This window comes from Rhipicephalus sanguineus, chromosome 3, assembly GCF_013339695.2.
Source record: "Rhipicephalus sanguineus isolate Rsan-2018 chromosome 3, BIME_Rsan_1.4, whole genome shotgun sequence".
Lineage (NCBI taxonomy): Eukaryota > Metazoa > Arthropoda > Arachnida > Ixodida > Ixodidae > Rhipicephalus > Rhipicephalus sanguineus.
The window spans coordinates 147,273,149-147,298,572 of record NC_051178.1 but is presented as its reverse complement, the minus strand read 5'-3'; the positions used below and the strand labels follow the sequence as shown (position 1 = coordinate 147,298,572).

Here is a 25,424-nt window from a genome sequence, read left to right as displayed (position 1 = left end):
TTAAAAAAAAGTGGGCGGTGCGGACTCGCAAGGAGCTTGCATGCCATCTTTATTTGTTTGTACACTTGACGTCCCAACAATTTCAATTGCAGCAACCATGTACAATGATAAACAAGTGCCGGTTTGTGCGGTGTGTATTTCGTTCCTCGTAAAACGGACTCCGCTGACACCTGATTCTGTTATACCACGTAGATACAGTGCCTATCTTGGTGACTATATACCCAACTATATAATATATATAGATACCTTTGTTATTTACACAAATATACGGCAATGTTGCCCTTGCTTTGCGCAAGCCGATGTTTGCTTCCCTGAGCGAAGTTCTAATATATATTCTAAGACAATAAGTTCACAACATCGACCTATGCGTATATCGCTTTGACTGCTTTGACTCGGATAAATTCCATTCTTACGATTGTTCGCTTGTAAGCGAGGTCTAAGCTAACAATACGATTGTACACCCAGTTTATGTCTACATACACGTATCCTACTGCTAACTATGCTGACTCCCTGGCTCGTCCTTCGTATCTTCAGCAGCACGCAGCAGAGCCGTTGAATGTGAACATTTGCGTAAAAATAAACGATAAATTAAAAAGCAAGGATGAAATTTCAACTGGCAGCAGCCTGTGTACAGACCCGAACAATCAATGGAACGCACTGAAGCTGCGACGGCGCGAAAGCGCAACGAAAACTGGTGTGTCTCCACTTGCCATCATCTCTTGCGCGTACAAGCGTAAGCTCGTTCGGCCACATCCTTGTTTGGGCGGGCTCAGTTACAGTCTATAATACGAAGCATGTTCGCTATAGCCTAGTCCATGGCTGTATGCACCGAGACGCTAGAAATTCAAGGTCCATCATGAAAGTATTAGTCGTAACGAGCCAACGCTATCCATTCACTCAACCGTCGCGCCACTTCCAGCGCTCCTACGCTATACAGAAGCACTGACGCCCGATTCAGCGGTCCAGAGCTTTGGAGCTAACGCAAAATTTTTTTACATTCCCACTTCCCAGCGACTGAGAGAACTACGCGGCCGGTGTATACACCATCTTTCATTTCGATTTCCCTCCTACTTTTCCCGCATAGGAATGATATTTTCCAATCTCACCGGGGAACACTGTACACAGCACACTGCCGCCCCCGTCGCGACTTTCACACGTTCAGAGGACGACTCACGCATTTCCTCCCCACACGCAGTCGACCACACACACACACACACACTCCCACTCACACGCGAGTCCAAACATAACGCACTCCGACAAAAAGTCCAGAAGACGCTGCTTCCTTGTTCAAGCTGCGCCTTTGCAGTTTGTCTTGGCACGCTTTCAGCCGGGGAAGAGTTCTGCTGTTGCGTGAACACCGTGTTTGCGCGAGGGAGAGCCGTGCGATGTCTGTATCGCGCCGTCGCCGCTTCTTCCGGCTGCCTTCCACGCGGTCCTCTCCGCGGGCGGTCACGTCACGTCAGAGACACTGCACAGGCCACACCTGCAACGAAAGAGAAAGAAAAAAAAACGGAAAACGTTGAGAATATTGCGTAAACGCATTGTTAAGGTTTTTCTGTGCTTTACAAACACCTTATATGTCCTCGCTTCTTCGAGTATCGCGTCTTAAGTACACAAACACAATGTCTCTGTTGTTTGAGAACGACATGGGACAAACGGGAGTCATGTTTATATTGTGCACTCGAAACATGAATAAGCCTTTTCTTACCGTCTTCCTCAAGGCACTATAGCGTTTGCCGAACAGTTCAGTGAGTTTTTATTTCTTGTTATAGCCCCCTCCTCTCCAACAACAGCCTCTCCAAAGGCTGCCCTGCGTATCCGCCACTGCACTCAGAAACGACATAGGCAGGGGCTGCGTTCAGACCCGTTTCTTAAATGAGTTCGGCAAACGTTTTTGCCTCTCTCGAGAGCAAAACGTTATGCTAAAACCTCTTTTGTTACACAGTTTTAAGCATATATATATATGTATTTCTTTCTTCGTGTTACTCTGAGCGCGCATGTGCCTAGATAGAACGGCGTTCCTTTTAAGTGGGTGTTCATCGCTCTACTCGTAAACGCTGAGCCAGTGCATTATGAATTATGAAAAGGGTGATACGCGAGTCTCGCTTGCCCGCGGCATTCGAATAAAGACTTACATGTAAGTACGAAAAGCAGAGCCGAAATGCCTCGGGTGATGTCATTGCGGCTCGCTACGCGTTAAAAGCCATTCGCACGCAGTAACCGCCTCACGACTGCGTTACCGGATGTCCCGGGGTATATAAGCAAACGCTCGCATCTCGGGAGAATCAGCGATGCGGCAACCCTTTTTCGCGCTCCGCAGCATCCGCGCGTGCCGCGCAATCTTGCAGGCCGCTCGGGCGCCCGCGTATGCCTCGGTCCCTGCCTCTCGCTGGTTTCTACGTGCACCCAATATAGAACGGCCCGCACAGGCTCCATCCTTCCGCAGCGCGCCGGTGACGAGAGAATGCGTTGACGGAGGCCACGCTCCGACGACAAGAAGAGGTGCCTCACCTCCGCAGGGCCTGAACTCATCGAGCTTATAGGGCTCAGCTCCGCAAGCTGTACCGCGGGGGCAAGGAAAACGTACTAGCGATGCGTCGACGCGGCAAGCCGGGGGTTATTAGTACAGTCAACGTCGAAGTTTCATCGCGCTTCCAAAAGGAAAACAAAGTCGCTGCGTACCACATCGCCTTTGGGCGTCTGACTGCCTGAGTGCCAGGCGAGCTTACGCTGCTGACAAGCTATTTTTTGCATCCTCCGCGAAAAGAAACGACAAGACGACGGACGTTCTTCCATCGTGTGCCAGTTCGGGGTCATCTACAACTGTCTCCTTTCTTCCCGCGGCCACACGGTAGTAGCTAGCGCGGGCGTGTTCTTCAGTGAAGTTGTGTGTACACTACGTATATAACAAGGCTCCTGCTTTGTTTGCCCCGTTTGACCGTCGCTTGTTGCCGTTTCGAGAGAAGAACAGCCAGTTAGAAGAGGGGTAAGGGCCTAGCTGGCAGGCGAAGAGTGGTGCTGCTCGTTTTGTTTTTTCTTGTTTCTCTCGTTCTTTCTGTCTCCGCCGTATAAGGCCACTTCGTCTGTCGATAGAGGCTGTGGTGCTGTCGCTGCTCTTCGAGGACCTTGTTTCCACGTCCGCGCTTGGCGCCAGACGCGGTTGAGCGAGTGTTATCGAGCGATGCGCGGCGTCCAATTTCGTGCCGCGGCCTCTCGTAGCTGTCCCTCTTCCGACCGTGCTGCACCACCTCTCCCATCGTATACGTGGTGGCAACTACTTTTCTTCTCCTCCGTATTTATTTACTTGTTCTATGGTCCTCTAGCCCATAGCGTTGTTTTCCGGAGAAAGTCAATTTTCCTATTTCTGCTCGGAAGTGTGCCCAAACGAACCTAAGGGTGGGGGGTGCAAAGAGGACCCGCGTCTGTGTACGTGTGCTGGAGGAGAACGCAAGACTTGACGAAACTATATAATGCGTTTGCCGAAGTTCGGAGCTGCTCTCTCTTTCTTGTCTACTATCTCAGAACTTTGTTTCGAACAATTCCTTGTCTTTTTTTTTCTTTCTTCGCTACTCTCGTAGCAGAGTGACTGGTTTTAACCGAGGATCCGCCACGGTGGGGCAGTGGTTACGGTGATCGGCATAAGTTCCTTATGCTCGGCTGCTAGCTGACCCGAAAGTCGTGGGTTCGATCCCGACCGCGGCGGTCGCATTTCGATGGAGGCGAAATTGTAGAAGACAGTGTACTGTGCGATGTGAGTACGCGTTAAAGAACACCAGATTGCCAAAAATTTCCGGAGCCCTCCGCTACGGCGTGCCTCATAATCGTATCGTGGTTTTGGTGCTTAAAACCCCACATATCATTATTAGCAGTAATATTCTAACCGAGGTAATTCTGAGGCGAGATATGCGAAGAGATGAAAACGAACAAACAAAAACAGGTGGAATTAACCTCCGTGGATCAAAATTGCTCCATTGCAGAACGAGATACGATAAGTTGGCTTCGCATAAGAGGTGGTGAAATGGGCATATGCTGGTGAGAAAAATACGTACACACGCACGCACATAGAGAGAGAGAGAGAGCGAGAGAGAGAGAGAGAGAAAGAGAGAGAGAGAGAGAGAGAGAGATGCACTTTCAAATTCGAGTTGTCTGTAAAGGTGTTTCTGCAGGTGAACGGTGTTCCCATTTGATAACTATATTAATTCTTTCTGTCTGTCGTTAGACGATAGTTGGTACTGACATGTACCTCCATTTGTTGAAAGAAAGAAAAAAGAAAGAAAGAAAGAGAGAAAGAGAGAAAGAAAGAAAGAAAGAAACAAAGAAAGAAAGAAATAAAGAAAGAAAGAAAGAAAGGCAATGAATGAAACAGAAAGTCCCGGCTTGCCTGCTCTATACGAACTGCAGTTAAGGCGAACGATGAATGGTCTGCGGTTACTGCTCTAGTCATTTGCTTCAACGCTCTCCGGACGCGCCTGCGCGAAACGCCCACACCGGCCAGCGGCACACACACCTCCTCCAAGGACGTCGCTTGTGGTGCGCATCCTCGCGTCGCGTAATCGCCTGCCGACCCTTTTGTGTGGCAATTAGTCGGTCGGCCCGAGGACCCCATCAGTTACTCCGGATGCCTCGGGAATTTCATCGCCCCAGCGTGACTCGCTCGTCACGTGACAGCGGCGTACGCGCACGGCACACACACCCCAATGCCAGACCATCGTTTCTCGATTCCCGGAACACCACCCGTTGCCGCCCTTCTCTCCATGAAATCTCGCCCCCTCCGCGGTCACCTAGCTCCGTAGATGGAAAGTCAAAACTTGCCTCGACGGCGCACGCCGCCACGTCAGCCGGAGGCGCCAACGCAAATTGCCTCGCCCCGACTGTTCGCTGCCTCGCGAGCAAAGCGAGTGCAGCCCTCCTTCGCGTTCTTTTACCGTCTTCTCCCCCACACCCTGACTCGTCTTGTGCCTGCTTTCATTATCCACGCGTATATATACGGTGCCGGGAGGAGCGTACGGTTCATTCTCGACTTCTCTTCTTAATTTTTATCGCGGCACAATTCTCGCGCCTGCCACTCCTGTCGTGTTTTTTTTCTCCTTTCTCGCTACCCCTACGCTTTTTCTTATGCTCGCAATATACACGAGCGAGTGCGTTTTTTTTTTATTTTACGTTCCCTCGTTTTTTCTCGTGAGCCGGAGGGGATGCGAGAAAGGAAAGCAAAGCACGGTCGACTCAAAGGGGAGCAGAGACGTAATCAGGGCTCGGCTTGCAGATCCTCCTCTTCCATTCCGCGTCAGCGGCTTCAAAACTCGAGGGAGTGAGAATCTCGTACACCGTTTCACTTGTCCCCCTCACTTCCTTTCACACGCACATACTCCACCTTCTGCTTTGAAGAAGAAACAAAAAAAAAAAAAGAAAGAAGGCAGAAAATGGCCCGAAGCCGGTTTTGGAACATTTCGAGGGAAAAACAAATAAAAATGCAGAAGCAGCGAGCTCGAAGACGAGCACTCTTTCCGCCGCGGTCACCGCACGTTCGTCCGCTGCTGCGCCCACTTCGTTCGTTCAAAGTCTCGCGGCTTGTCCCTGGCGATGATCTCGAGTCCTTCTCTTTCGGCCTTTTTCGGATCCTCTCGCTCTCTTTTTTCTGAACCCGGGCTCGTCTCGACTTTGCCCTCGGGGGTCCCCTTCCGTGCTCAAACTCGAGCACAGGTCGTCTCAAGCACAGCAAGCTATACGATCCCCAAATATACGGCGAAGGGAGGAAACGAGGGAAAAGCGAATCACGGAGCCTTTGGCTCGCTGCTTACTTTGGAAGGAGCGCGCGCACCGCACCGCCTTTGCAGTTTTACGCAACAGCTGTGGCACAGGTCGGAAACGAAAAGAATCTTCAAGCTCGCTCGCTTCTCGGCGGCGGCAACAGCGCACTTTATATACCGAACGAAAAGTCAAAAGAAGTTTCTTCCCACATGGTCGCGATGCTTCGCCATCTCGAGAAAAGCGAACAGCAAGAGCGACAACCGAATGAAAGTTTCATCAGAAGTCGACAAAAAAGCGCGCCCGCGCGCGTAATGGAAAACAGCGGCAGTGCGGGAGAAAAGGATTTGGGGAAAGGCCGTGACACTAGTGGGAGGAGGGAAGCGCCGGTTTGTTACACACCTTCTCTCTCTCTGCGTGCGTAGTGTGGCGCGTGTGTCTGTGCGTGTCGGAGAAGCCCTCTATACGGCTCAAGGGGAAAAAAAAAGTAAGTGGGAGGGATGGGGCGTGGGAAGTCAATCCGATTGAACGAATATCCTTACGAGCCAGAGAAGCCATCCCTAGGCTCAGCCTTCTTCAGCCCAGGCTCCCTATTTTGCAGCCGTCGATCGTGCTCTTCGTGCCGTGAATTGGAAGGACACCTAACTCGTCGCAGGCCGCAGGTCCGCGTCGTTTCGCCCCTTTCGTGTGAACTCTGCGTGCCAGCGCGGAGACGACCGCCGTCCTTCCCCCCCTTTTTTTGTCAATAAAGTGAATCTGATGCGAGTCAGATGTCGGGAGTGCTGCTCCTCTCCCACTCTCACTTTCTCAGTTACCGTCAAGGCGGTGCCATTCGGGAACTGAGTGGGCCAAATGTCACGTTTTCTTTGTTCTCTCGCAGTTGTCTGTTTTTGCATGTCTCACAGAATGCAGCTGGCAGACTTCTTTCACCTATGCGCAGCTATCTTTTATTTACATTTTCGGCTAGTCTACTTTTATACTTTACTTGTTTTTGTTCTTTTTGCTGTGGAAGTAAGAAGAAGGAATAGCTAGAAAGTAGAGCTATGGTGTAGGCGCAGCTGCGTTCGAAACCGTGTACGAATCGACCGAATGGAAGGCTACCTTTAGATAAAAAAAAAGAAAAAACCTTTCACTGCAGCCTTCTCCCTTACCTCCGCCCCTTCTGCTGGTATACGTCTTTCCTATCCAGACCCTGCAGAACGCACCATGTCGAGATTCCTCTTCTCAAGACGGAAGCAAGAAATATGCGCGCCGAGATTTTCTCTTACAGTTTGCAACTACCTCGCCGCGCCTCATCTTTTTTCTCTCTTTTTATTTTTTTATTCTGTCCCGCGTCATTGTGCCGGAAATGGAAGAACCGTGTCCCTTGCCACACTCGTTCAACGTAGGCGCTTCAAAAAGTTGCATCTCTGCAGGCCCGGCAGGCCTATATAGGCCGCGGCGTATACAGAAGGCCGTATATTTGCCGTCGTCGTCGCTGTGGCTATAACATTCACGCACGGAAGCCCACGTCATTGATCTATGCTTTCCCTTTTCGTCAAGCGCTCCTTGAGACGCCGCCGTATGTGGTATACGGATCAGGTCGGTGAATGTTTCCAAAGTGCGCATGCATTCGTGTTTGCGTTTGCACCGACTCGATTTATAGTAGTCCACAAGGAGGGCCCTAGAGTTGAAACGCCGCCGACGGCTACCCATAAATACGGCGGAAGGCAAACTGCTAAGGCTTTTGACTTATGTGACATAGCGTGCAACAATAATAAAGGCATATATTCCTGTCACAAAGATGTGAGCACAATAGTAAATTCATCAATCTATAAATTATTTCTTGGTACGGCTACGCATTGTCCGCCTAGGTGGTACAGCGGTTATGGTGCTCGGCTGCTGACACGAAGGTCGCGGGTTTCGTTCCGGCCTCGGTGGTCGAATTTCGATGGAGGCGAAATGCTAGAGGCACTTGCGACGTCAGTGGACGTTAAAGGGACACTAAAGAGAAACAATGAATTGGTATAGATTGATAAAGTGTGCTCGGAGAACTCTTGTGTAGTTTATTTCACCACCATCGGTTTATTATTACAGGAGAAAGCCAAGTTCGAAGTTTCATTTTTAAATTTCGCGCCGAACTTTGTAATTCGTGACGTAAAAGGTTTCAAAGAGCATTTAACGTGTTTTGGCGCCACTGGCTCGACGAAATTTCCGCAAACTCGTTATGTCAAGTCTCTGGCCCCCTCAGAGGATAATGTACTTCGATTTAACCGATTAGGAACTACGTAGGCCCAAGCAGGCACCGTCAAAAATATGTGATGTCACGGCAAATGGTGCGGAAATTCCAAGGTGGCGTCGCCAGCTGTATTTTCTTTTTGCGCGTTTTCTCGCTTATTAAGCGTCTTCTCGCAGCAAGCGTGGTGTCTTTGGTATCGTGGAAGACTACTTTACTAATGCGAGAAAAATCGTTTTGCTCTTTAGTGTCCCTTTAAAGAACACCAGATGGTATACATTTCCGGAGCCCTCCACTACGGCGTGCCGCATAATCATATCGTGGTTTTGGCACGTACAACCCGAGATATTATTATTACTCTTACGCGTTGCCATTTCTTTTCGATGCGCGTCTTTCTTTCAGCCTTATACGAACGCGCCGTAGCTGTTGCTTTTTCTTTGTTATTATGAATACAGACAGTTTGAAGGAAATTGAGACTAACATGCATCGTGGCTTAGCGGCTTTGGTGTTGCGATGCTAGGCTCAAGGACGCGGGTTCGATGGTTGCGAAATACAAAAACACTCGTGCACTTAGATTTATGTTCACGTTAAAGAACCCCAGGTGGTTAGAATTATTAAGGCGAAAGCCCTTTAATGTCTCATACCCGCGGCGTCCGTCCGTCCGTCCGTGCCCTGGAATGGTGCCAGCTGTGGCCTCTCCTCCTCACACTCTCTCAGCAATCACGTTATGGCACAGCGGCGCATAGCAACAGTTGCGCGTTGCTCCTTCCAACGCGCGTTGCACAACTGTTGCGCAACGCGGCGGCAGCGTCCAGCGGCGGCGTCCGTCCGTACCCCCTCACACCGTCTCAGCAATCATGTGATGGCACAGCGGCGCGCGCGGCAACGTTCCTTCGTCAGACGTCTCGTTTTTAGATGGCTCCCAAGCGGGCCGGTGATGATTCCACGGCAAGCGCACTGAGAATGTCGATTCCCCCGATACCATGGCATAGTCAGTCGAATGGCCACAGGCTTTCGCCGAACACACCTTGGAATTTACAAAGTGTAGTTCAATTTTTTACGGAGTCTGTTACGTTGCGGGGTTGTGGGGTTTTCCTTGGGAAGAACCACACCGCTCGGCTGCTGGGTACGAACTGCTTTATTGCCAAAAAACGGCGCCTGCTCGCGAAGGCGCGGTCCGTGCGCGGCGTCCCTCGTGAAGGGAAAACGTAACCCAATCTGCCTAGTCGCTCTGGCCGCGCGGCTGAGTGACCGGAAGCCGGTGCTTGCGAGTCCTGGAGCGGCGGCACGCCTATTTGCCGGGAGCGGCAGTGCGTCGCCTGTAGAACATCACAGAGTCCACTTCTACGGTGCGCCTCATAGTGATATCGTAGTTTTGTCACTCAAAGTACCATAATTTTATTCGCCTAAGTAGATTGATTTAGACGACATAGAGCTTTGTATACGCAGGCATGAAAAGTGGTGACGCTTAATTATACCTAACGACAATACACGTAGAATTGTATCATACATTTGTCCACACTTACAGCTAACTACCTAATCTTGATGCAATCGCGTGCACGTCGTAATTCCTGGAAACGTTTTCGCCTTCTCCGAAATTATTTTCGGGGTCTTCCCCCGACCAGTCGCCCAACACCATCACCGCGAACTCCAGAGTGTTCTCAAGAACCCATCAGCTGCGTCACGAATAGCTGTGCGCGAAATGGATCACAGAGGCTGAGCAGGTTGTCCATGCGCCTGCTCTCTCTCTCGTCATCGTCCAAAACGCCACCACCGTCGCGGTAGGTCCTCAGGGCTACGTGCACCCAGCCGTACGCTTGCGGTGAGTGCGCGAGAACGTGCGTGCTGTAAAAGAGAGAAAGGTGGTTGGGAAGGGAGCGCTACGTCATAACGCACTGGCTACGCGCCTCTCGCGTACGCCTGTGTTCCCTCCTTCACCGCACGCCATCGGTGCGCGCTAGCGCGCGCATTCCCGTTCACCGCTTTGCGTGGGCACGCAGCAAGCACGGTGCAGCGGCGAGGGGGAGATAGCGGGTGTCCCCGGGACTGCGCTGCCGCGGTCTCGTTTCACGCTGGGTGGCCACGCCGTGCGCAGGTTCCTCAGACATCTGGTCCCTTTCTCACGTGCTTCCATTCCCCGCGGTTTTTTATACTTCCATGCACCACAGCTGAGCGCAGCCGCTGCGATCCTGCGAGAGCGAGGCATACCGCCACTCGCATTTCTTCGGCGCAGAGACCTTTCTGCTAACTTCCGCATGCACCAGTCGTGTTCGAGCTCTACGACTGTCCTAGACATCGTGGCTGCGAGAGTCTAGATGCTATCCGAACGCGCCAGACAGAAACCCTTCCATCTTTGATGAGGACAGGGGCCACGCTTGTATACCCACCCTAACGCTCTCGTTGCAAACTGCACGAAACTTCCTCGGGTGCTTTGCCGCAAATGACGGCTGCCACCAAGGAAGCGCCGCGCATGCGCTCCGAGCTGGCTGCTGGGAACCGGGGGCTCGAGACCTGCGTTGGTCACGATAAGACCCATGTGTGTGGCTTCAAGGGAGACTCTGTCAGGCCCGCAGCGCGGGAGCACACTGCCGTGAGCGTTTGAGCTGATAAAGGCCGGGCCCCCACCGCTGGGGGAAAACACCGTGCCAGGGCCGTTATTACCGTAATGACCGCTCATCTTTCTCGTCCACGTATCGCGGAGACAAGTCAGCGGCCACCCCACGTGGGCTCATCGTGGATGTTTAGACCAAGGAGGTTTTTTCAACCTCCTTGGTTTAGACGCTGCGCAGACTTAGACGCGAGGCTACCCTGCGTGGCTGCGCAGCGGCCACGAAGCTCTATGGAAGTCGCGGGTTCGATACCAGGGCACGATGCCGTAATTCAGGTGAGTCTGTAAGGCTCACTCAACCGCGTCTTGGTGTGGCGGCCGACGTACATTGGTTAGTTGAAAATAAAGGGAGGATCGGCGTCGTGGCTCGCTTTCAGCTTGCACGTTAAATCCTTAGACGCATTAATTAGCGCAGGCAATCAATCACCCGGCTCATTGCGAAAGCGCCAGGAACGTCCCTCGCACTGTTGGTGAAAACGAGGCGATTCCTTCTCGACCCCCCCCCCCCTCCTTTTCTTTTTTACAGTGAAGCTGTAATACCTCTCGTTGGTCTGAAAGTTTCGTGGAGTCAGCACAAAACTCCTATAGCGCGTATGAGCCACAGAAATTGGGCAAATCCCACTATACTCACCACAGATGCTCGAGTGCTTCTCTGCTAGTAGATGCGCACTCCATGCGTTTTCACCTCGGACGCTGAGGAAGGGCATTCGGAGAGGTGGACAGACGAGCCGACGAACGCAGCGTAGCGAAGAAAAGAGCTAAACGAACAAACGCGTGCAACTCCGCTAGCGTTCGCTGTAGACTCGTGCAAAACTGCAACGCCACAACTAAATTTAGACCTCTGGGTGGTTTAGGGGCCCTTTAACAAGGCAAACGGCACATCTTTCTTTGCAATCGGGCATATACAGCACAGAGCTCAGTATTCGTTTAAGTGAAGAAAACCACGGAACAATTAGCATCGAAACCACATGATGGATAAGGCGCCTGTTAACAACGGGAACACCCTGCCACGCGTTCCCGGTTAGGTTGCAGCTGCTTTGCACTTGGGCTTCGAATGACGAAAAACGGCCCTTCCTTCTCCACCGCGTGTGTTTTCCGCTTTCATATATAAAAGGGAGGCCCGGCTAGTAACTCATTCAGTTCATGCTAAGACTGCCATGGGTATATACCACGGAAATTAAAGGCACCAGAAGAACAGCGTGAATAAAGTTCTCGACGAAAGGAACAAATTCGTCTTGCTGAAAATGAACCAATCACGGTGTACCACAGCGACCACAAGGCGATTATCACTACGATTACTGTAAAGTAATAATAAAACATATACCCCCATTATCAAGTGTGGTATTTGATACAGCTTCGCTGGACATTCAGGTTCGCAGGGCGGGATGGCGGCCAAATTATTTTACTTCACGAAACGGCAAGTTTCACTCGAGGAAAGTGTGTCATTGCTGAGCGCGTGATTGGCGCTGACAGTCATAGCAACGGCCGGAGCAGTTAAATGAGAGTGAGAGAAACAGGAAAGGAAAGAAGGGCACAGGACTACTCGACCTCAGCATCAAAGTAAATAATTGAACCATTCAAGCCTTCTCGTGGCACCTCAAGGCAATTCCGCTTCACCAAATTTACAGAGCGTGACGATTTAAACGTGCGCACGTTGTGATGAATCTGCCGGCTCATGCAGAGTCATAAAGGGGGCCGAACATCGTGCAGGAGGTTTAGTCATCAAACACTTCATTCTAAAAGACCCAACGCGAAATTTCATATAATGAAGTGCTTTTGAGGAACGGGAGAAGGATTGAAAGAGGAAGTTATACAGAGAAAGAGAAGACTCTTCGAGATTTCGCTCGGTTTCAATCAACAACTGCACGAGGAGATATGTGCACATCTTGGAAACAGCTTCCACATTGCGTATAGCTGGTTTCTTTTCTTTTGCCCCTCGCAAATGTATGTCTTCGGATCAACTGTGTGTCAGCTCTGACGCAAGTTTGATCCGACATTTCGAAGATAGGTATTAGTTCGATACTTGCATCGGGGGCCGTAAAACACTTATCCGTAAACACGGCGATCGGACGTAAACACGGCGAACGCGCGGATTTGCTTTCCTTTTCGTTCAAACACATGATCTAACCTCCGCCGGGTTTCTTCTTCACGTGAAGCCAGTACCACGGCCGCTACATAAAAAAAAAAAAAAACTACACACCACCGTGCCAAGGAACGGGCGCAATAGCTCATGGTGGTCATGAAAAGGAAGTGGTGAAGCTCATTGCATAAGCAATACCAATTTTCTCTCACCAGCTTCGAGGTTTAACTGTCGCGCAAAAATAAAAAAAAAATAAGTGAAAATTTTAAATCATTAATGAATAAATATTAATTTCTGGGGTTTTACGCGCCAAAACCACGGTATGATTATGAAGCACGCCATAGAAGAGGGCTCCCGATAATTTCGACCACCTGGGGTTCTTCACATTAAAGTTCATTGTCTGTCTGTCTGGGGTTCTTTACGTGCACTGACATCGCACAGTAAACTGATCTTTCGCATTTGGCCTACATCGAAATTCAAGCGCTGTGGCTGGGATCGCACCAGCATCTTTCGGGTTATAGTAGTCGAGCACCATAAGGACTCCGCCACCGTCTCACTAAACACATATCAGTGATGTAAGCATGCAGTGGAGGGATTTCACTGAAGATGTTGCTTGATATATATAGACGAATTACATCAGCAAAGGAAATTACGGGACAAATTTAGTTCCACTGCCCATTTTCATGCACCTAACGCTCTTCTAATTGCGGTTGCGATACACACCCACGACATCCTAACGGAGAGTACCAAATGCTCCAGTGCGCGGTCGTTACCGATCCCTCTCTAATTCCATTCTCATGGTGACGATTTCAGATATATATACACCAGTTCAGTTCCAGTCACAGAATTACGGGCGTTCGACCCCTCACTGCGCATCTTAGTCAACCATCCAAGCGCATATTATATATATATATATATATATATATATATATATATATAATATATATATATATATATCTATATATAGATATATATATAATATATATATATCGGTTATGGTCTAGGAAATCCTCAAATCCCGAGTAGTTCTAACACCGAAGGCCGTCTTTTCGCTGTCGTAATTCCAGCCACATCCACAACATCCCCACGCACACGGTATTAACGACGGATCTCGAAGTGTTCCTGCGCCGTCCACGTTTCGCTTGGCCCGCCGCCACGAAGCGACGACGCGGAGCACCAGCGGCCGAAGAACAGGGGCCATCCTTCTTCCGGCCCAGCGGCCTCGCAATCCGCAATCTCGGCTAGGCCCTGATCCCCCCGAGCACTGCACCGAAACCAACGAGTCGAAAGGACGAGGGGAACAACAAACGCGGCGGAAAAGAAGATGACCCCTCGCTGCATCGCGGTGTCGGGGATCTGGCAGCGATGGCGGTGGACCATTGGTGCAGCCTTACAGCTGCGGCCGCACTGGTTACGCGGGCCAGCGCTAATCTGCCCCCCTTCGAGGCTCTGCCGCGTTTATAGGGAGTTTGTAGAGGGCCAGCAGAGGGCGAGTCAGCCGCGGGCTTCGTTCGCGGCAAGGCTATAGGACCACGGCCTCTCATCACGGAGCCGCACACATCACCTTCAAGCCGATTAGGAGCGCTTTTCCAAGCACGCGGCAACGGGCCGCGCTCTTCTCCCAACAGCTACGCACAACAGGCACATCATTCCTTCTCCCGCTACTGCCACGATGGCCTGAGAAAGGGAACAAGTGCGCCAGGAAAAGAAACGCTCGTTGTGTAACCCCATTCGAACGACAGACGGGGAGAAGAAAAAAAAAAAAATGGCAGTCAGGCCTCGTGCGCGTGCCTATCTCTCTCTCTCAGCTCTCTTACGGGCCTTACACATTATATATGGCGGTGGGGTTGGTTTCCTTTGCTACGGCGTTGTCCTTTTGCCTTCTCGGCGCAGCAGCAGCGGCGAGAAAGCGAAGAAAGATGGCGAGAGCTTAAGAAGACGTCACATAAACTCCGCGAGACAGGCCGAGCGGAAGCGTGCAGTTTACGGGTGCCGATCCATCACCACGCGAGCGCGCGCCCGTGCGCGGGGCGGTGTCTCTGAAGGTTGGTCTTCGTCGCCGCCGCTGTCACCACCGCCACCACAACCACCACGCCCGCGGCACGAACACGACGTAACTCTGCGCACACTCTTTCCCTTGTCTCTGGACGCCTCGAAATGGCCCGGAGAGCTATATAATATACATGCTCCGATAAGTCAAATGGGAGGCTATCGTTTCTGGCATATAGCGTCCATTGTGGGCCATAAACGAAACGGAAGTTAGTAGAAACAAATTTACGGCCGGCTTTCGAAGAGCTAGAACGCCGCACAATAACGATAATTATTATAATAGTAACTTAAAAGGTCTGCGGACGTCCCAAATGATCCTATATAGCTACGTTCTTTCACGAAGTCGAGGGAGGTTGTATACGGCCATAAGGAAATTTCTCGGTTACGGTCGGCGATAAACATTGGAGCATACGGTGGAGCACCATCGTAAAACATTATTTCTTCTGAGCCCGTGCTATGTGACGATGCATTTCACCTTTATCCATATTTTATTCCGTTGCGGCCGATACGGGGCGACAACGAGTAAGTCCCTCTCGCGCCACTTATGACGAAGGGGGAAAACAATGAAAAGGGGATCTTTATATAGCTAGATGTCATTCTGTAGGCCACAGGGAAACACGTCCACGTGAGCCAAAACTACTGGCTTGCTTTAAATGAGCGCACGGAGCAATCGAATGGGCTCATCAAATATATATACTCACTGTGTGACCGGGAGTCGCTATCGACTCGTCGGTATACTTTGCGAAAACAACTAAAAGAGTGGCTCTCGTGCCGCGCGTGATGTAAAAGCGCATGGTTCGGTTTTCTATGCTCCCATCATACGAGCGCGCACGTGGACCGTGTACGCACAGATTTATCAGTCGGCCAACCGCGGGAGTTGGGTGCCCACACTACATCTTCGCGTCGACCTCAGCCCTGTACAGGCTTTTCATTATGACGCGACGGCCGCAGCACGCAAGCGACCGCGAGACTGATGATAGAGATAGGAAAAATGCCTCGTCCCTAATCCTTCACCGTTGATCATACTCCACGCACTCCCAGTTAACGCTGACGCACGCACACCCCTGCAGTGTTTTTTTTTTTTTCCCGCGGACGCTCTTTCCGGGCCTCAGGTCGTCACCGCCCACAAGCCACGCAGCGACGTCAATACCAGACACGCAATTCCGACCACGCCCCACGAGCGACGGCCATTACTTGCCCCGCTTAGCTACATACAAAGGTTTCTTCCCCCCCTCCCCCTCCTGCTCGCCGCGAGCTGCTTAGCGCCACACCACGACAAGAAAGCTGCAGTTGTTGCTGCTGCTGCTTTTTTCTATATAAAGGGCGATGGCGGCGTTCTTCTGAACGTCGCAAGGCCCGAAGTGTCAGCTACACTGCAGCGGTAGCAGCTAAGCTTCTCCGTTCGAGACGTTGTTGTTGCCACGCGCGCGCGCGCTCCACGGTTCTCGAGGTGCTCAGCCAGACCCGTTTGGCTTGTCCTAGCGGCGGCCGGCCTGCCGCGGCGCGTGGGCTACCTCGTCCGACCAGTTGATGTCTCTATTGGGCCAGTATCGCTTTTCTTTTCCTTCTTGCTTTTATTCTTCCAGGCGCCAGAACCAGGCTCGCCGCCGGCCCGACGTCGTCGGCTGGCAGTGTCGTACCGCGCCGCGGGGCCAATCGGCCCGGCCCTTATCGGTCCTCTCCCGGCAAGAGTCAGGGAACGGCCACGCGCGCCCCGCTTTGTTCTTGGTCTTCGGCGTGGCCGCTTTTGTCTTCTCAGCGTCGTCGTTGTCCGCTGGGCGGGAACATCGCTATCCTTTTTCCTCCTCTCCGCGCGGCCCTTTTCGAGCACGCAGTGCTTTTCCAGCGAGCGAGGCTTCGGAGAAGACCACTAGCCCGCTCGCCCGCGCCGGCTGACAGCCGTCCGCGGCATGCCGCCGGTCGCGCGCACCAGAAAGATTAAACGTCCGCGCCGCCTATTGTTGTTCCACTCTCGGAGAGAGCTTGAAAAAGAAAGCGCCGCACTTACGACTGAGCTTACTTTTTATCTCTCTGCTTGTGTTTGTAAGCACGGCACACGCGCAAGGTCGTTGAGTTAGTTTTCGGCGTGTCGGGTGAAAGCTCCGAACGAGTGGCTGTACAGTTGTCGCGCCTTTTGTTCCATCCACTCTCGCCGTCGTTCCTCACCTCGTGCCTCCTTTAACCGTCCCGCCATTCTGTCCTTTGGCGACAGAAACGAGAAACGCGAACGAAGGCACCTTCTTCGTTCGTTATCGTGAGTCCAAGGCTAGAACTGTTTTACTATACTGACGACCTGTCGGTAGTATTCACAGGACGTCAACGTACGCCATTTTTGTTGCCACGTGACTGGCTGCCTCAACTGTAGTTTCTGTTATAAGGAGCTCGAGATAAAGTGCAGCTTTTCACAGTACTGGCTGTACGACAATATGGCGATCCCGATGGAGTCGGTGCACATAAGTAAAATGGGACGCTTATAAAAACACCCAAGTTATCGAGGAGACCTCGATGAAGTCAGTGCATATAAGCACGAAGAAACGCTGGACTACGAAAGTACTATTTGCATCCTTTTGGCGGTGAAATATTGATCACTGGCTGTGCAACGGAGGCAGAACTTCATTTTCTTAGCAATTTAAGTCCAAGACGGGAGCGTCGGTGTACGTCACTTATATTGCCTTAAGCACTTAAAGCTATTCTGTCATCATCGAAGCTTCCTCTACTGTGTATTCTATTCGCTTTTAATGCGTTGTATTCGTTATGGATAAACAGCTCGCTAGAAGGAAAGAAAGTAACAATCCCGAAAGCCGTGACGTCACGCGATGCAAATGCGAGAACACCAAAGGGGCGTGGCTATCCGTCTTCCCTTTTGCGTTGTTTTCTGGCTCACCAGTCACCCGCGCTCTGCAAGGGCGACCCTTTCAGCTTTCTTCGCAGAAACAGCTATGTACTGCAGCTTATAAATGGCTCATTCTAATTAGCCTTGTTTTAACGAGTCTAGAATGGAATTGCGTCGGCAAATTGCTTGCAGAAACCGAGTTACCGTTTAGCTACCTGCGCAGACATCCGTGAATAGATTTACACTTGTTCGTCGTACGTAGCAACGAGATATTCAACTTAATCAGGTCAGATTCCTAAACGGCGACTACAAGCTCGCCGCGCGTGTGTCCCGGTTCACTGCGAGTTCAACGACGTTGTCAGCAGCCTGCACATATTGTAATTATATTTAATGACTCTGCACTGGCGCTCTACATCAGTGGTCCCATATGACCGACGCGCAAGAGGGTGCGCTAAGTCCTCGGAAATGTGGTCTGACGTCCAGGCTAAGACACAAAGCTTGCGTCAGCGGGAACACCTCGCTAAGCCTTCTCTGAGAAGGTCATATATATATATAAGGAATCTACGTGAACGTGGTAAATATAGCAGCAGCCGTGCGTTTGACCAAACTAAATTTTTTTTTCTCAACAGTTTCGAGATTTACCTCAGGTTTTTTGTTTTTTTCTCGCTAGGAGGATGGAAGGGTCGTTAGTTTCGAAATGACGTCGGCGCACCGGGAGACATGTCCGAGCTCATATAAGGCTAAGCAGCACTGGGTCGTGCTCACAGCCTGAGACTAGGAAGTAATTACAAGAAAAGTGCGTCCCCGGCCAAACTGCACTTCTTATATAGCGTCCGCGTGATTAGTCCCGCCTGGCGAGAACACTCATTTTCGTCGTCAACGTGAAAGTGCTTTATTAGTAACAGCGTCGCGTGCCCAATGCGAGACCATCCAGTTTAAAGACCGCTCAGGAGTTGAAGTATATTAAGTAAACACACACACAAAAAAATGCTTAACTATAGCCGAACGATTCCCTTATGTTCTTCTCTATCGTTGCTGTCGTTTTTCTATACAAGTTCATTCGAGTGCATTGCGCGGTGCACTGGTCGGCATTTAGCGTGGTACGTTTTAAAGACGTGTGGTTAATACCAGTGTTACGCAGTTTCGACTTAGCTAAGGATTGAAGAAAAGAAGATTGCGTCTGGCATAAAGCGGCGAATTATATTCCTCTTCATTCTTTAACTACTGTATCATGCAGTACCTGGCGGACAGCGTCACGAAGTGGCTTATTGGGGATTTGCGATGCTGTAATTACTGTTCTTTAATGCCGGTTACTAAACGAAACGGTCTTCCTGGGCAATCTGCGATTTGTTCAAGAAAGGCGCCGCGGTTTCACGGCTCCTTTTAAGCATAGCAAATCAAAAGAACGTGTGCCTATGCCTACATAGTACTGCCATCTGAGAAACGTACATTCCTTGTTTCTTACCTTTCTGTCCCCTTTTTAGAAAATATTCAGCATCCAACCAATCACGACGCCATTTATCTGTTATGCCATGTCATGTCATGTCATGTCATGTTATGTTATGTTATGTTATGTTATGATACGGCAAGTGGGCCGTATCATCTTTATACTGAATATCAATACCACCGTCTCCAATGTTTCTCAGATAGCTACTATAAAGTGATAACGTAGCACCAGGCTTTGTTTTACTTTCATATATTTTCATGTTTAAATCGTATTTAAGCAATCTTGGCACACAAAAGCACTAAAGTCGATGTAAGTTCACAAAGCAACCGTAACGCTAGGTACGGTTAATGCAAGCAGCATAAGAAGGAATTCAATTATGAGCTGATTAATCGATCTGTGAAATTCTGGGCATATGCGAACTTAAAAATAATAGGAAGGACATGTTATAGAAGACGGAGGAACACTAAACTGGTTCGTGGTCTTTTAGCGAACTTTGGTGCTCAAACTTAATTCTAAAGTTTGACGTGCTAACATATCGAGCAATGTTCATATTGTGTGCAGGACTTACGGTACTATAGCGCCAATTGCAACTAAAGCACGCTTGAGCTCTTGCGAAAAAATGGTCAAGAATTCTTAATGCATGGTTTCGTGCTTATGCATAGGCTGCAAGGTATAACTATAGCGTCAATAAAACATAACGGCAACAGCGGCCAGCGGTGTCACTGAGGCGGTAAAGAATGAGGCGAGATCCATCACACGGCTCACTTTCCGATGTTAACGCGCGCTGCCGGAAATGGGCTTGCCTGGCAAGATGCTCGCTTATAGCTAACGAATTCAGCAAACACCGCAGCGGCGCTTGGATTGCCCCTTCAGCGTCATAAATCCGTAGTTGTTTGACACGGAGTCCGCGGAGTTGAGAAACATGACGTGCGCACATTAGTGCGTGACACGCTACCTCAACGCATATTTTATACTGCACACAGGCACAACACGGACCTGTGCATATCGGTATTCTCGTAAAACATCGTCGTCGCCTTAACAGACTATGCATTTGGCCCTTTACGCTTCTCCGTATTTGAGGGACACAACTGTATGTATACGAGTCGACGGACACGAGTCGGGTCAACTTTACACCCCAGGAAACGAGCGGTTGTTAAGACTTTAGGGTTTCACGATTGGGATACGAGATATAAACGATAACGGAAAGTGAGAGGGGAGGCTCGTAATACGTACGCTTGACAGATACATACGCGAACGTTATGTACAGCGTTAAGTTTTCTTGCGCTGCCCTCCGTGAGAGGAGACAGTAGAAGACTTCTTGGCCTTTTTTTTTTTCTCTTGTAACTATATAGTACAAACGTTGACACACGATCGCAAAGTAGCGACCGCGTCTCTACTACACTTTCATCACTAGAAAGAACTACGGACCCATCGGCGACGTGTGACTCAAACGTGCGCTGTGTGTCACACATCTTCCTCGTTAAATGCGGGAGGCTGTGAATGCTGAAAAAGCTACAGGATTGGCGTGCATATAGCGCGAGCAAATTTGCGAACTTTAGTAGTACAATATGCGTTTAGTATTCGTAATTATGTTTTTTTCCCTCTCATCCATTTCGCCATTTCGTTTACGTTTTGCCCGCGGCCCTAGAAGACTCGAACGCACCAGCTGAAGATTCAATTTCATTGGATGTAGAAAACATCGCGTGGAAAAAAAGAATCCCGGATATTACCGTATGGTTTTAGGCGAACTTTAACATGCGCGTGCCGGTACGTCGTCAGCACTGCTCTGCGTGCAATCCAATACGATAACCCCCCACCCCCTTTTTTTTTCTTTCCCGCGCGGAAGTAACTTTTTCTCTTACTTCCTGCAGGCTCTTCGGTGGAATCTGGGCAAATTTTAATAGCTTTAATGACAACGCAAGAAGAGAGCACCGGGGTAATATCCGGTTTCTCTCCCGAGATAATTGCGGCGGAAAAATGACTCCCTCACCCGAGTCCCTCTTTTGTGTTCGCTCGACGATGCGAAGGAATCCGACGCGTTTACTTGAGGCTCTCCCATTTCCTGGATCGATCCAATGAAATTGGAATCTTCCGTACCACCGGCATACCCCTCCCTGTAACTTTTTTCATCTCTTTTTTTTTCTCTCTGAGACCGAGCTGGGACAACATAAGCGAAAAGTCGGAACGATTATCGGCGAAAAACTGCGAGAACTCGCCAAGTTCGCAAAATGGTTTCCGCCCCAGAAGGGAAGACGACCCGAGCCCGGAAAAAACGTTTTTCCTGCTCCTCGGCGGAGACGACCTCTTGCAGGAAAAAAGGGTGGGAAGGATCCCAGTAGTCTCCTCCGTAATGGGGGATGCTATTACGGACGCAATTTATTCGAAGGACCGGCAGTACTTGGCTTGCGTAACGGCAAAGGTAATGCGTTTACTTAAGGAAGCCACCCTTGATGAGACTGAGAAAAAGGTCGCCGCCGGTGCAGAGGAAAGTGAAAGATAAGTCGCAAGACGCGGTCATCGAACACCGGGAGGCGAAAGGATTTCCCAAGACTCGGTAATGTGGCGATAACAACGTTAGGTTTCGCGAAAGTGTAGTTTGGGCAACTCGTCCTCATATACGTGTCGTTTAGAAAATGAGCGAGGATGTCGAGGCAGCGGTTACCGTTAACGCTGACAACCAGACAAAGAAAATGCGTGGGACTTTCAGCATATCTAACGCGCCTGTTGTTTAAAGCCGCCATCTATAACAACCCAGACGCGTGGTCTTGATAGGCGTGATTGAACGTGCCTTCGTTGAGGTTGCTTGCATCTTCCTCACGCGAGAGTTCATTTGTCCAGCCCGCCGTTGTTCTAAGAGCGATGTCGACAAAGGCTTAATTTGCATTTGTAGACGCTTTACGAACTCGACGGAGGCGCTTTAAATGTGCGGGACGTTCACGGGATGCGGCAATCTCTTGGATCTGAACTGCGTCCCATTATATTGATTACAACAACCATGCGGGATACAGGTGTCAGTGAGACTGGATAACTTTTATACCATAGTTCATTTCACGCACATTTCGGAAATGCTCTCATGCACGTCTTTGGACATCAGAGTGTTCTTGGAAGAGAGTCCGCATCGTTTGTAAGCGCAGCTGCATTATGTGACCAGGTGCGCTGCGACACCCCACTGACACCAAACGTAACCGCAGTATAAGATTGGACTGTGAGCTCGTGACAACGGCACGACGAAATAATGATATATATATATATATATATATATGTCCGTCAACGCTTAACGATGGTGACGTCGGCGGTGCTGCTACGGACTGTGAGCCTATGTAGTACAATAGCCGCACTCTTTCAGGCACAAAGTTTGCAACCTGAAGATACACCAGTGTATACGTACGCATGCGAGCATTCTTCTAAGAGGTTTCGCGCACTTTAATGGTGTAGCAAACTTTCTTTTTCTGCCTTGCTGCTGAAGCAAATCGGTCGGAAGACAGGGAAGCGATGATTTACCATACGCATCTACGCAAACAGTATACGTGAGCTAGCTGTCCGTGCTTACATTGTAACAGCTGTTGTAAAAATCTACGCACAACCATGAAGCAGAGACGCAGCACACTCTTTCGAGGCAGAGCTCGCGTGCTCGTATAACAGCTCCTTCGCGTGCGCAGCACGAGCGATACTCTTGTGAGCGGTATCGTATGGTATGGTTAAGCATGTAATTTGGCCAAGGTGGCGCCTACAATTTTGCTGCCTCATCGCCGGCTTATTCACTTTCTGTCCTACATGAACTCTTAGCGAGGCTTGCGGTATATGTAAATTTAAGTAACGGTGTCCGCACCTGCTGTGTGCGACGCCGTGTTGAACTCCTCCCTCTGCGAGATATTTAAACCCGGCAAAGAGTGAATCCGAAACAATGCAACCGGCACAGAGAGAGCATACAGTGGGAGAAAGAAAATTGAGGTCTGCCGGAATAGCTATACAGCTCTGACTTTTACATTGTGCCTCGTGCGTCCCCGCTTCTGCTAGCTCTATCACTTGTGCTACACGTAGCCGATGCTAACGAAGAACTGAAAGCTGGGCCACTTGGTGACAGTTCTTGAACATACTGAAACACAGCGCAACCACGACACGGATCGAGAGGAAAGAGGGACAAACTACAGCGCTGTGGCCATGCTAAAGTCTTGTGTATCCGCTGCAGGAAACAAGGAAATATGCGGCAGCCGAAATGACCGGCTCGGCTTTTCAAATCACGACTGAGCGCTGATGATATATTCTAGTCATGACACCAGTCTACAGCGAACGATGTGCTGGATATCTCCAGCCGGTGCCTGTATGTTGGTGCGGAGCTTTATATAACGGAAATTGCCACGCATTTCTGTTCCATGTAGCTGTACATGAACGACATAAGACCTCTCACGAATTCAGAGACAGTCATACCAGAAAACACTTAATATGGAACCAGCTTCGCGTTAAAGTGGCCATCGTACCCTTGGAGCGTATTTCAACGCGTGTTTCCGGGAATTTCATTAAAGGTTTTTATCTCTCTCTCTCTTTATAAGGTACGTGTTATATAATGATTTTCTTCAGTTTTGTTACATCCACGAGCATTGATCTGAAAATATGACGACAGGAAGGGAGGGCTGCGTCATGGAATGTGCATCGCATGCACACGTATAGGTGTAAAATGTTCCTAGAGCAGAAAGCTGTGCGAAGATGCGAGCGGAGTTGGCGTCTACGACCGAACAGGACCAGTGGCCACGCGGGATAGGGCAGTAAAACTTACAGCATTCTTTCGCGGGCTCGATACTTTTATCGCTGCGTGCACACGTGTATACTGCCGATGCCATAAGAAGCGCGCGGAACATAAAAACGCCACTAGGCGTGATCCTTTCTCGCCTCGGTTATGAAAGGAAAAACTGCGATGACATGTGGTGCAGTAAACCTGTCGGGAAGTTTCGCACTGACCACACACCACCAACCAACACGAGGGTTCGGCGCTAGGTGAGCAAGTCTGGATGTGTGTGTGTGTGTTTTTTGTGCCTGACACATGTGCAAGCCTGCTACCTAACTATAAAGACAGCTTGATGACACAGGTTCGCAGGATGCGAATATTGGAGGGTGGGAGGCAGTGGTTCGTACTTTTGTCTCGTAATCAGGTTCCCTGTCGTAACTTACAAGGCTAAGGTAAAGCGCAATCGCAGGCGATCAAAGCCGAAAGTCATGTCGCCTTTTTGCTGATTTCGGTAAACAAAAACTGCCAAGTCCTGCAGTTACACTGTCACATCATAGTTACCATGTGCTGTTAGTTGCGAGAATTCTCAAGTCGTATAACTGCGTTCGCGTCGTAGAAATGACTCGACGCAGGCGTACACGACTTGATGAGAAAAGGTCATTTGGGTAAGCATTTTCTCGCGCTATTACTTCCCGCGTTCGGTCATCTTTAAGACACGCCGTATTCACGCATAAGTGACATCCAGCAGTACTCACCGCGTAGCAAAAGATACGAGAAGCAGCAGCGTGACAGCGAGTGTCAGCTGGGGCCACCCGGTCGGATGCACAGCGGTTCCCGCAGAACCGGGCTTGGGTGTCGTCGACGGTTCCTGCCTGCCGTAACACAACTGGTCTGTCCTGTCGCGGATCTTTTGACAGGGAAAATCCTCGGAGCCGTCGCAGTAGCACGAACGTAGCGTGTCCGATCGCGGCTGCCTGTTGAGGATGGCCAGGCTATTGTTGCAACGCGGCGTGCACCGCTTGCCGTGGAACGCGCCAGCGGCAGTAGCGGTAGTAGTAGGCGAGCGCCGTGCCGCACTGGGGCTCGGCCTCGCACATCCAGAAAAGCTACGCTGCACGGGATCCGCGCTCCCGGAGCGGTCAGTTTCTCCACGGCTTCGCGACACACCTCGACGCGCAGCTTGCTCTTGCGGCACACGTCGTTCTCGCCGCACTCGCAGTCGGACAGGCCGCGACCTTCGTCCGTCGACGTGAGAGCGGCCAGCGCGCGCTGACAGGGCACGGGACACTGCGAGGCACCCGCCTGGATCACTTCGTTGCACTGGTACAGGTAGGCGTGCAACGCCGAGCCGCATCCCTTGCGCTGTGCGCACCGCATCTGCACTTCCTCGCAGGTACGCACCAGAGGCGCGTCCTCGTTGTTGTCCGGCGGCGTGGCCGAGGACGACGACCGGCCACAGGCGACCGCCGCGACGAGCAGCAACAGGGCCGAGAAAGCGGCGTGACAGGCACTCATACCGGCGGTGGAAGCAGCAGCATGTCGGTCTTGGCCTGGCCCTGGGCGAAGCGAGCCAGCAAGCGAGCCGCGCGCTCTCGAGAGAAAAGCCGGCAGGTCGAGTCTCCACGCGGTCCGCTCGATCTTTCGCTACTGACTGAGGTCCGCTTCGTTTTTTCCCGCTCCTCTGGCCTCCGGAGGGGCCGGCACCGGGGAGCGAGAGGGCGACG

General features: G+C 50.6%; 1 protein-coding gene across 1 annotated transcript; it reads right to left on the bottom strand.

Moving 5' to 3' along the window:
* Positions 1–25,424, bottom strand: LOC119385947 (growth arrest-specific protein 1-like). Its single transcript, XM_037653306.2, is given in 4 exon segments — positions 1–1,483; positions 24,456–24,736; positions 24,738–24,803; positions 24,805–25,424. Coding segments are annotated over 4 exon segments (792 nt in total). The 5' UTR covers positions 25,216–25,424; the 3' UTR covers positions 1–1,449.